This window comes from Apodemus sylvaticus, chromosome 7 (genome assembly GCF_947179515.1).
Source record: "Apodemus sylvaticus chromosome 7, mApoSyl1.1, whole genome shotgun sequence".
Classification (NCBI taxonomy): Eukaryota; Metazoa; Chordata; class Mammalia; order Rodentia; family Muridae; genus Apodemus; species Apodemus sylvaticus.
The window spans coordinates 58,826,095-58,839,149 of NC_067478.1; the positions used below are offsets into that span (position 1 = coordinate 58,826,095).

At 47.3% G+C, this 13,055-nt stretch overlaps 1 protein-coding gene across 1 annotated transcript in view; it reads right to left on the bottom strand.

Moving 5' to 3' along the window:
* Window positions 1–12,741, bottom strand: part of Myo1e (myosin IE) — a 191,690-nt gene extending 178,949 nt beyond the window's left edge. Inside the window, exon 1 of the mRNA XM_052187898.1 lies at window positions 12,372–12,741. Within this exon, the coding sequence (XP_052043858.1) occupies window positions 12,372–12,374 (3 nt within the window). The 5' untranslated portion in view covers window positions 12,375–12,741. The remainder of the gene's footprint in view (window positions 1–12,371) is intronic.
* Between the last annotated feature and the right edge of the window lie 314 nt (window positions 12,742–13,055).

Consider the following 13,055-nt stretch of genomic DNA (forward strand, 5'->3'; position numbering starts at 1 on the left):
CCATTGCATTATTTTTTTAAAATTTTTATCTATGTGCATTGGTGTTTTGTCTGAGTGGATGTCTATCTGAGGGTGTCAGACCCCTGGAACTGGAGTTACTGGCAGCTGTGAGCTGCTATGTGGGTGCTGGGAATTGGACCAGGGTCCTCTGGAAGAGCAGCCATCTCTCCAGCCCCTTCCATTAAACTTTAAAATAGGATCATATACTAGTATGACATGTTAGGAAATGTCACACAGGCAGAAAGGACTGTGGAGGAGATGCTGGATGCAGAGAGAAGTCACCCTGAACAGTAATTGATCAGAAGAAAAGCTAAAATGTGCAGAACTCTGTGATCTCTGTATCTGTGATATACAGAAATGTGGAATTGGGGCTGGCGTCAAAGCAGAACTAGGCTGCGAGCTGGGGAAGGAGGATCTGGAGCTCAAGAGTAGATCCTAGCTAGAGACGAGGTGATCGTACACAACATCCGAGCCTCACGTGGACCCTCACGTGGACCCTCACGTGGTTCGACGAAGCCAGGCAGGAATCCTGAGGACGCGGAGCCACTGGGACGCGTGCCACCACTCACTCCATCAAGACCCTGTAGTATCCAGGGCCACCTCGGCCAACTGACCTTTAAAAACTACTGCAGCTGAGCTCCGATGACTGCCTTTACAGCCCCAAACGAGGAAGACAGTGCCTCATTGTCTCAGAACAGACAATGCTTGACCCTTTGCTCCCTCAGAGAGGTGCTGAGCAGGGCTGGGCCGGGGAGGATACAAATCGCAGAGGAGAGAGGACTCCTCTGGCTACCGCCTTTCTTTGGTTTTCTCACTCTGAGCAGGTGCACTGTGTAATCCTCAGGCTTCCCAGGCCCCTCCTTACCTTGGAGGATGGGTGTACTGGGGAGATTTTTTTTTCTTTGTCAACTTGACCCAAGCCAGGGTCATTTGGGAAGGAGGAACTTCAGTTGAGAAAACGCCTCCCTCCGATTGGTCTGTAAGCAAGACTGTGGGATATTTTCCTGATCAATAATTAATGTGCGGGGACCCAGACACAACGAGTGATCCCCCACTCCCCTGGCAGGTGGCCGTGAGCAAGCCAGAGGGAGCAAGGTAATAGTGTTCTTCCATGGCCTCTGCTTCAGTTGTTGGCTTAGGTTTCTGCCGGGACTTAGCTCCGTGGTGGACCGTGAGCTAGCTGTCAGATAACATAAACCCTTTCTTTCCCAAGTTTCTCTTTGTCAGGGAGTACTAGAAAGTAACCTAAGACAATAGGCAAGAAGTTTTGAATGGGGCAGGAAGGGGCACTCCTGGGAGGGTGTGGCTGGTGTGACATAGTGGGGATGGGTGAGAGAAAGAACTGGAAGGAAGAGACTAGCCCAGCCTTTCCGTACCCCTGCCTCCACTTCTCAGGAAGGAAACCCAAAAGTGCAGAAACCCGACTCGGTCCAGAAACCAGAGGCCACTGATCTCCTTCTCAGGTGTCCTCAGTTAGAAAACATTAATTTTTCTAATTAATAATAGGGTAATAATAGGACCTCTAACATTAAAGTCTAAACTTTAAGCCCCTAATTTGCATTTGATACATTTCTATTAGTGCCCACAGGGGAATATTACATCTGAATGTAGGGTGAAGGCTGTGACTCTCGGATGTCTCCAAGTTAGCAAGGAAACAGAACCTACTGCTGCCACGCAGTCACCTACATTACTAGTTCACGTTTCTCGGGATCTTAGAGGAAGTCCTCCTCCTCCTTCTTCCTAATTATTACTTTTGGAGTGGTGGTACACACCTTTAATTCCAGTACTCAGGAGCCCAGATCTCTGAGCTCCAGGCAAGCCTGTCTATACAGTTTCTTCCAGGACAGTCAAGACAACCCAGAGAAAACTCTATCTTAAAATGATTACTTTTATTTATTATAAGTGGTGTGTGTGTGTGTGTGTGTGTGTGTCTGTGTTTTTGCTATGCGTACCATGAGTGCCACAGTTGGTGTGTGGAAGTCAGAGGACACATGCAAGAGTTGGTTCCCTCTCTCTCTCCATGTAGACCCCAGGGATCGAACCCAAGTGGTCAGGCTTGGTGACCAGTGCCTTATCTCCCCAAGGCTTAAATGTAGTCCCGAGTAGCGTCAGGAGGGCCAGGGAGACACCCCGTCCTGTATATCACCGTAGTAAATGCCCAGGTATTATTGCCAGACACACCCTCTCACAAATGTCACTGGGTCACACTTTGGGAAGTCCCCTTAGTGACCAGAGACATCTCCACAGCTCTATAAAACAAGGGCTCTGCTATTACAAGTTAAAGGGAAGTGAGCAGCTTTGGTTGTCTAGGACACACCCCTTCTTCCCGCCCAAGGAGCACCAAGGGCCAAGTCTTGCTTTGTTTAAAACCCAACAGAATACGTATTTGTAGATGAAATCCTATGATAGCATTGGACCTTCAATAAGGCAGGAGAAAGTGAGAAGGTAGGGGCAGGGAAAGACGATCAGGAGTTATCCTGAGCTAGGTTCCCCCACTTGTGTAGTTCTAAATAAAAGAATTGGGTGTGGTGAGGCACATGCCTAAAATACTAGTAATTCTGGCACTCAGGGGACAGAGGCAGGAATTGCTTGTTGGAGGCCAGCCTGGGCTACAAAGTAAGACTCTGTCTCAAAAAATTTTTGAGATAAAAGAGAGAAAAAGAGAGAGAAAAGGGGGGATGTGGAGAGATTTGTAGAATAATGTTTTGGTTTTTTTTTAAGGTCTGTGAACAGAAATAACATAATCCTATATACTTCGAGTGTCTCAGAGGAGCCCGCAGATGACACACTTTGTGGGTCACATGATGTGGAAGTGACACGGGTTATTTTGGGAATCATCTTATAGTCCAGAGAAACACTTTTCAACCAAGGAAAAAATGTATTTTTGTCTGTGAGAGGAATACTTTTCTCCACATGGACAGCTCAGTGTTGGCTAGAGAGGCAGCAGTAGGCAGCAAGTTCTGCCCTCATCTTGGAAGGCAATGAGTTCCATTCTTTAGTCCAAAAGGACGGTTGGCCCGTCTGGCTTGGCACGACTCAGGGTGCTCTAAGTTTGGGCTCAAGGTAAGTGCTGACTATTTCCAGAGAATAGCCTTTAGTAGATAGAAAATAACTTTTCTTTTTTCTTGTTAACTATCACTTTGACCTTTCCTTTTCAACAATGGCAAAGAAGCAATTTTGGAATGAGATCAAGAGGTCTCAAATATTCATCCCCCTCGGAAAGCGCAGCAGAGGGTGTGTCAGGAGCACCGCTGTACCTGTCTCACACACACACAAGCTCAAAAGCACAGCCTCTGGGTTTATTCCTGCCCCACTTCATTCTGCCATGGAAGAGCAGGTGATGCTGGGGAGCAACTATATCTCAGCCCTGAGGAAGTGCATTCTCCCACTGATTCTTGGTATAGACATGTGACTCGCTTTGGCCCGTGAGAAAAACAGTAATATGACGCAAAGAAAACCTATCAAACTTTTATATCTCGCCACTTATGTGTCTCGATGTTCTTGGTGACGCTGCAGTGTGACCACTGCTATGTAAACAAGGCCAGACCAGTCGTCAGCCTTCCTTCCAAGGCTGAAAGCAGACCAACTGCCAGGCAGGTGTGTAAGGCAGGTGTGTAAGGCCATCCCGATCTCCCAATCTCCCATCCCCAACCAAGCCACCGGCTGACCACAGAAATCATAAGAGCCAGCCTAGAAAGGAGCTGGTCAGCTAGCACACAAAATCCTGAGAAATAATATTTAAATCACAGTGACTGGAACAGGTGTGACATCAAGAACACACACACACACACCTATACACACACACATTCACACACACCTATACACACAGAGACTCACACTCACACACTCACACACAGACACACACACACTCTGGAGCAAGGCAAGATGACTAAGAAATGGTAAGTAGGGGACTTACTCTTGCTATCACCTTAAGTCAAGTGATTAAAATAACCTAATGGAAATCCAAAAGTCCCCATTCTCCTTAATATTCATCTCAGAAATAACATTTCCTTCAACTCTACAAATGAGTTTATGTGGGTTTCACAGCTTTCTGCAACTCCTACTCCTAAAATTATACAGAGAATTGTATGTATGTGTTTATATGCATTTTTCCTTAATTGAAAAAAAGATGTTCAAACACACAGAATAACAAAGAAATACCTATGTTCATGCTGCTTAAAATTAATGCTGTTTAATCCCATTCGAATTCTGCTTTTTAAGTATAAAGCAGATAAACTATTACAGCATGATGAGCCCCGTGGGTCGTCGCAGAGCACAGCATGTAGGACAGATACTCCAGACATAGTTGGTGAGTCAGAAAAGGTGCAGGTAGCACAGCGGCTACCAGCCATGTCTGTTATGGTAATTTTAATACTGTTACTCATTTCTTGAGGGCACTGCCTGAATTTTTTCTCATCTAGAAGCTCCCCAACCTCCTCCTCCCAAACCTTGATCCTTCAGAAACTTTAGTTTACACTTCCGAGGCTGCAAATCCGCAGAGAAGTCAAAACAAAGGACACAGAACATAACAGATGTGTAGGTCCTGTAGGAGCAGTGAAGGTCTCAACTGAGGGACTCAATCTCTAGCCATTCTCTTCCCAAGCCTTTAATCACCTCTGGATCTCAGCCCCCCTAATACTATGCAGAAGGTATCTCTCAGCTGACACTTGCAGGAAAAACAAACAAACAAACAAAAACCCAGAAGGTCTTGTACCATCCTTTAGACGGTGGCAGGACGGGGTGGGGGCTTTTCCATAGTCAACACACATTTGGAGGTTAGGGATATGGGAGTGTACATGACTGTTCCAGCTGTATACCAAAAAGAGCTCCCCACTCCACCTCTGACATCCCAGAAAGACGAGCAGCCCATTTCCATGGCAGTGTGGTGAGTACCAGGGGACCTTTTCCTTGTACACACTTGAGGGAGGTTTTTCTACAGGTATGACTTAGGTTTCACTATCATCGGGCTACATAGAAGTGTTCCACCAGCAAAGACCATGACTGTGTCTACCAAGGTGAAGGATTTATAAAAGAAATGAAATAAAATAAAATAAAATACAGACCACGGGGGAGATATATTTGCCTCTTAATTACAACAAGGCATAAAAACAGTGTCGGAAGAGATTGGAAGGAAACCCGAAGACATAAAATAATTACTGAGTTGCAGAGCAATGGGTATTATGGGCCGATTGCTTCAGACTTTATTTCTTAGAATCCTTTCCAGTTTAAGCGGCAATGAATCAAAAATAACAAGCTTTCATCTTCAAACGGGCCTTCTTGCAAGAGCTCAGAAACAAAACTATCTTGGTCGTGTCTAGACCGTTGAGAAAATAAGATTCTAATCCCTCCCCTTCTTAGACTGAGATCAGAATATTCGTAGACTACCACTAGCTCAGCCAAGACCGAGCTCTGAGCCGTCAGAACCCATTAAACTGGATAATCTCCTCTGCTGCCCCAGCCCCGCTCCTCGATCTTGGAAACAGGGTTTCCAGTACTCTAGATTGGCCTCAAACTCCATACGAGCCGAAGAGGAGCCCTGGACTCCTGACGCTCCTGTAAAGCTCTGTCTCCACCTCAATCCATCACCTGAGTTCTGGGATTACGGGTGTGCACCACCACACCTGGTATAGGCGGTGCTGGGAGTCAAACGCAGGGCTCCACGCATGCCAGGCAGGCATTCCGCTGACAGAGGTGCGTCCTCAGCCTTACACTACTCTCTACGAAGGCTTGGGTCCCTTGTTTTTTTTTCCGTATGTGTGTGTGTGTGTGTGTGTGTGTGTGTGTGTGCGCGCCATAAGCATACTTCAGCCAGACTGGCCAACCAGCGAGCCCCTGGGATCTGCCCCTACCCCAGTGCTGCCATAAGCTCGCTTTTATATGGGTGCCAGAGATCTGAACTCATATCTCAATGTCTACATGACAAGCGTCATATCCACTAGGACTTCTCCCAGGCCCCCTCTCTCTATAAAAGTTTAAGTCAGAAATCTCAAGATCTCTTTGGGTGTTCTAGAAGGGACCCTACAACGCAATGTATAATTATGAAGTACTACGAGTGAATGTTTAATGCACACCAGAATTCTAAACACCCAAGCCATCATGGATTCCCTTCGGGGCACCCGTCTCCCTGATTGCCACGCTCGCTCTGCACTGTCAGTAGGGCGGATGCTCTGTCCTCAGAGGCAGAATAGAGGCAGTGGGGAGGGACCAGGTATAGCTACCGGTGAATAAGATGGTAGTCATGTAGCCACGAGTATTTTAGGTTAGAAAGGAAGTCGTTTTCAAAAATGATTTTTCTTCTGTAGCTCATAAACAACTATTCAAAAGTCTCTGGAGCGCTGGCCAGGTGCTCAGCGGGCCAGGACACTTGCTGCCAAACCTGAGAGCCAGAGTCCCATTTCCAGGACCCACACAGGCGAGAAGGAAGAGAAGTGATTTCTGCAAGTTGCCTTTCAACCTCTACACACAAAATAAATAACTGTAGGGGATGGATTAAAAGGTAAAGCCAAAAGATCTTAAATGATAACAACATTTGTTCTCAAGGCAGGAGCTCAGAAATGAAGAGCAAACCCAGTCATACAGAGAAAGGTCCCTGGCTGGTCAGACAGTGCCATTGTTTTAGGAAAGGATCATGAATTCTGCTTGTCTTGATTTAACTGTCAAAAAAAAAATGTAAAAAAAAAAAAAAAAAAAAAAAACTAATAAGATGACCAAAGAGCTGTTAGCTGTGCCAAAATAAATTCTGAACTACAAAATTCAGAACATGATTTGCTTGCTATTATTATAGAATGAGCTTTCAGGGCTGAGATGTTTATTTTTAATACCGTTGGCATTTACCCTTTAACCTCGTATTTGCTCTGTAAATGTCAAGTCCAAGCAAAGTGGGAAATAAAAATATCAGGGTCTGGGGAGATGGTTCAGTGTCATGCTCTTGTCCTACCTACACAAAGCCTGGGCCGATTCTAAGCACTACGAAAATAATCAATTGAAAAGAAAATAAGCCAGGTCTTGAGATGCACACCTTTGATCCCAACACCTGAGAGGTAGAGACAAGGTGGTTCCCTGATCCAGGCTAGCCTGGTGAGTTCTGGGATAGTCAGGACAGCTCAAAGAAACCCTGTCACCCACCCCCCCCAAATGAAACAAAAAACAAAAATAAAATCACAATAAACTCAAACCCAAAACAAACAACAACAAAAAAATAATGAGAAAAATTTAATTACATAACAATAAAAATACAGGTTGCTGTATCTTTGATATATAGATACACATATATGCAAATAATGGGGTTAGAGAGATGGCTCAGAAGTTGGAGCATGAGGTGTTCTTGCAGAGGACCCAGGTTTAATTCTCAGCATCCATACAGTATGGACCACAGGCATCTGTAACTCTAGTTCCAAGGGATTTAGATGCTCTGGAGGTCCAGGCATGTACATGGTCGTGTATATGGTACACAGACATACATGCACATGTGACTACATTTTAACATTAACTTTTAACATAAATTTTATATAAATATAAACATAAATCTTGATATAAAAATATATATCAAAAGCAAAATTACTCAAATTCAAACCTGGAGAAGCATGCCTGTATGCACCTACATATTCCACTGTGAGGTTCAGAGTATCTTATGGTTGTCTAAAGGTTCCAAAATATTTCTGCATCTTATAGCCAGATGTAGCACATGTCTGGAATGCCAGCAGCTGGGAGGCTGAGGCAGGAGGACAGCCCAGGTGGACTGTTTTAAAAATGCATTTAAGCCTGTGTATGTTGGAGAGGAGCAGAGATGATGATGAAAAGCTTTCACATGTTCTTTCCACGCAGTGGGACCCGAGTCCTCTGTCACCAGCGGATGAGAAGCACTCTTCTTCCACTTAGTCTAAAGTGACTCCACCATACACCAGAAGCAGAGAGTCGAATCTGTGGCTCGCCGCGCTCGCTCTCTAAACTCTGGCGATAGCCCTCGAGTTCTGCACTGCAGAATGAGGGGTTGCCAGGCAGCATTGGGAGCTGGAGCATTTCACTGAAAGGGAGGATGAAGGGTAACAAGGGAAGCTGAAGGTGTGGCCTAGCCACTCACGTGCCATCTTCACTCAGGATCCGCCAGCTCCAGTTAGCGCAGCTGTACAGAAGCTTTCCCTGTTTTAAGCTGCCAGATTCCACAGGTACAAAATATCTGGCAACTGCCTTCCCTACCGAGAGGCCCAAGGAGAAGATGTGGACGTAGCAATGAACACTGACATCTTTACCCGGTGCGCAGCTGCTGTTTAGACCCTGTGGCTAGCACCTAGAGGGAGGAAGTTCTGTGGTTCACGGACACATACTGAGCTTGTAGTGACTCCGAGCAGATGAACCACAGATGAGCATTCTTGGCCTGTCAGGAACATCAGGATACTTAAAAATGAGCAGCACGGCACAAGCTCGAGACTGCATATGAGTCTGCAAGATAACCTGGTGATATGGTTAATGTAATAGCTGTGGCCATTCCTCTTTGGATGGGACGTGTGTTTCCTGATTACTCTCCAGATGCCAGATTGTGTCTTGGCCTCCTCTATGGTCACTGAAGTTCCCACCAGTGGAATCCTCAGTAGAGATGGGGGGAGGGGTGGCTTCCACCTTCCCACGTCTCCTCTCTGTCTATCCAGTGCCTGATGGGCTTCTCTTCCAAGATACACACCCCAAGGTAGCAGTATCCTGTACTACTAGCTTTTCCTTAACCTTCCCCCGGCCATCACACTTACCCCGCCTCTTCAGTTTAGTTGAATTGTGTTGTTTTGGTCAAGGGACTTCTAGAATCTGATAATAAATGAACTAGATTGGCTTCCAGAGAACATTCCAAATGCATTCCAGACCTTCTAAATACATACCAGTCTCCACCCGATGGAATCTATCTTCCCCTTGATCAACTGTCTACCTGATCCCTAAGTTATAAACAGGTTCTGTAGCCAGATGTGGTGGTGCATGTCTTTGACTCCAGAACTTGGGAGGCAGGGGCAGGTAAATCCTTGGGTTCAACACCAGCCTGATCTACAAAGTGGGTTCCTGGACAGCCATTGCTACACAGAGAAACCCTGTCTCAAATAAATAAATAAATAAATAAATAAATAAATAAATAAATAAATGAATGAATGCTGTGTTTGTGGGTACTATGCTTGCTAGCAACTTAGGCATAATACGCAGTAAAGAAAAAGGAATTTAGCTTAGAAACTTTCAAAGGCAAGGACCAAGCCAGATTTACTCAATCATCTCTGAATATTGTTCACAGAAACCCTATCAATCACACTCTCTGGGGCCAAGACAGAAAGCAGACTCACATACATAGTCCGTCATACAGCAAACAGACCATGACCACCAACTACCTTGTCATAGACTTCAAAGCCAGAGTCTATGACGGAACATTTAGCCAACAGGGAGTTTCTATACTCTTCTTAACAACATTTCTTCATTTATAATGATGTACAGAGATTTCCCCCCCCCCCCACCTTTTCAAGCCTCCTAGTGATAAAGGCAATAACTATGGCCTGTTAATATATTCTGGGTTTTCCAAGATGAACTAGTATCTCATAGTTAATGAATATGAGGGAGAAGTAAACGATACATTGTGTTCATAAATCTGAAGTGGCAATTTTCATCATGAGTCACAGCTGAGTAAGTCATACGGCCTTTGGTATAGATGGAGAGTCTAATAATATGCTCCCAGTCCTTCCTGAAAAGCGCCCCCCTGTCATACACACAATTAGTTACTTTTTCTATTGTGACAAATGTTCCCGACAAAGGGAACTTATGGAGGCTTGTCTGAGCGGATGGAGGAGATACAGTCCAATCAAGAGGGAAGCGGCATGGCGGCGGCAGTCGCCAGAGGCAGCTGTCCCGCTGTTCCAGCAAGCAGGAAGCAGGGAGAGACAACTGCTGGAGCTCAGCTCCCGATTTCCCTTTTATTCAACCCCCAGCTCGTGGACCCCCTGTAGAGTGGGTCTTGCAGCCTCTACAAACCTAAGCTAGAAACTCTCAGATACGCCCAAAGGTGTCCTTCGGCGATGATTCTAAACCCTATTGGCTTGCCAATCAAGAGCAACCATCACAAGCACACAGAGAGTTCACAGTGCAGGTGTTCTTCCTCCGGCCTGGCCAAGGGCCCAGTGCTCTGCACTAATTCTTGGCCACACCCACCGAGGGTAATGGCCCATCCCTTCCTGTCCTTAAACAGCTGAGGGATTCAACTGGGCAGGCCCAGACAGATGCATAACACAAACGTTCCATTCAGCCCGAGAGACTTCTTACAGAAGCATTGAGTCTTCTCACAGGGCTACCTGAGATGTGGGTACCTGTTCTAAGGCGACTCCACACAGCTAAGCCCACTCAAAACTTCCAAGTCATGAAAGAAACAATTTTCCTTTAATTTTGTCCAAATGACTCTAGATACTGCAGTTCTTTCTGTCCATGGCACATCTATTTCAGGATGGCCAGCTGTTTCAACTTTTCCGGGCAGTAAATTGTGGCCGGGGCAACCATATCTGATGCACAGATAGCCTCCTAGTGGCCCACAACGTGCCCATCTGTGCTGTTGGCAGGGAACCCAGAAGAAGGTGACTACACCCTGTCCATCCTGATAAATCAACCGAGAAAGGCACGCTAAGACACACCTTCACATCTGATGGACCAAATAAGCTACCCCAACTGCAAGGAACCAAATTGAGCGTGCTTTCCCATGTCCCTGGAAAAGGCATCACAGGCTAATTTTGGGTCTACACAGCCAAAAAAAGTGAGTTTAACAAAAGATTTTTCTCAAGGTAGCACTTAAGCAGTTAAACACAGTAAAATTCTTTAAGTCCTTGACATAAACACATTGATTTTATTTTTTTTAGAACTATTGAACCATGGAAAGTAATTACAGCAATTCATAGGCACCAGGACTATCACACTGTTCAAGTTCAAAGGGTCAGTGGCTGCAGAAACTCCACCCAAGCGCCCCTCAGGGCATGCTATGACAGTGGACTGACTTCTGAATCCTCGAAACTGGCGGAGGAAGCTTATTTATAAATGAAGTATTTTCTCTTGGGGACAAAGGTGACATAATTTTGAACTATTTGAAAAGTAAAGGATTGGGGCCAGGATGCCTTTAAAGGTTTTGTTTGCTTTTAAATCATTCTTTCGAATAAACAGCGCGGGGGCAAGGGCTGTTTGCGAGCTGAATGTGGGTTCTACCCCGCCTGCGCAGCGGATGCTTGGTGCTCGCTGGGGATCTGGGATACAGATTTCTCAAGCCTGCTACGCTAGGCATCTTTTTAGTAAGTTTCACCCTCACCGTAAGTAAACAACGAGAAAGCCAGGAGGACAAGTTCCTCCACTACTAAGAAGCAAGTGTGGAAACTTTGAAGCCTTCTAGAACTTTTTGAAAAGTTTTTTTTTCTTTTGATCCGGGTGGACTGGCAATCTCTCCAAAATTCAATCTTCGCTTTTGTCCTTCGGTAGGAAAGCCACACCATGGCGAAGCCCAGGGGATGTGGCTAAGGTTATTGGGACCAAGAGAGGAAGGTATCTGGGCGGGGGACTCCTCTGGGTAGTAACAAGTCTCACGTGAGTTAGAGAGAGGCAGCCCATGCCACACACTCCCCCAAGTACCAAGTGGGAAAGAACAAAACCAGGAACGCTCTCGGAGAGTTGTGGCGTGTAGACCAGGGTGGCGGTCCTCTCGAGCTGGGGACCGGGTGGGGCCCTCCGTAGGAGGTGTTTACCCCACACAGGGACCCTATGGGCCTGGGCTCCGGGCCAGCTTGGTTGCCGCTGCACACTGTCGTCACAGGGTCCCTGCAGCCCGGGCCACCGCCAGGTGCTCCGCGGTACCTGGCGCCCCTGCCTGCCTTTGTGCAGCCTCGGTTCATCACCAGCGCAGGCGGGGCTGCCAGGGTCCTCCCCGATGCCAGGAAGACAACTGTGGGACCAGCTTGCCAGGGAGCTCACGCCGGTGCCTGCCTAGGGGAGAGGACCCGAGGCACACAGGCGTGCCCCTCATCTTCTCTGGAGGAGGAAAGAGTCTCCGGTCCCAAGGCTGTGCCGGTGAAAACAGACGTGCCCACTCTCTAGCTTCAGACAGCTGGCAGCCACAACAACACTGCCACCAAAACTTTGCCGGCGCATAAAGTCACTTCAGAGTTTTTCTTGCCCCCCTCCCCCCGCCCTCGGTCCCTCTTCCCGACTCAGACCCGGTTTACAGCAAAGAGCAGGAAATAAGCGCTCCAGAAGTGCATACTCCCGCGTCCACCTTCTCCACCCCTGGCCCGGGCAGCTTGCCCAAGGTAGGTGCCCGCTCCCGGGCTTCCTGCCCCATCCCAGGGTCAGGCGTCCTGGGACGCTCGGCGCAGCCAACTCACCATGGTGACTCCCGCCGCGGTCGCGCCTCCGCCGGGTCCGGCTGCCTAGGCACTGGGGCTGGAACGCGGTCTCCGGGGCGAACTTCAAAAGTTGGTTCCCTTCGCCAAAAAAACAAGCTCCCGACACCCAAGCACTCACAGGAGCCAATTGAAATCCAGAGGGGACTCCATCCAGGCGGGATCCGAGACGCTAGGTGAAGGCAAAACTTAGCAGACCCGGTGCACACTCGGACCTGGCGATCCCCAACTGCCTAGAGATGCACCCTGATGCACTCTGCGGGACTGCTCGTCCAGCTGCTTTGCCTGGACTCTCTTTCTCTTAACACTTAATCCGAACTCTTCTCTGGCTCTAGCTGGGCTCGGGCCGGGCAATCTGTCCATAAATGGAGAATTCAGCACAGGCCTGACCAATCAGAATTTGTTTTCGCAGCGTCACTCCTCAGGGAAGCCGAGGTAGCCAACAAGCGTGGAACTACAGGAGTTTCCAAAGGCCTCTGGATCCTGTAGTCCTGCGGCCTCGCTACCCTGCAGAGCACGCCGCTGTCCCTAGCAGTCCCTTGGGAGCCACCCCCAAACCGAGGAGATGAAAACACTTGGGGAGACAAGGAAACCCCTCTCCTGTGTCTTCTCTTTACGGAGAAACTTAGCATAGATTTAGCTCCCACGCACAAGTTGCATGATTTT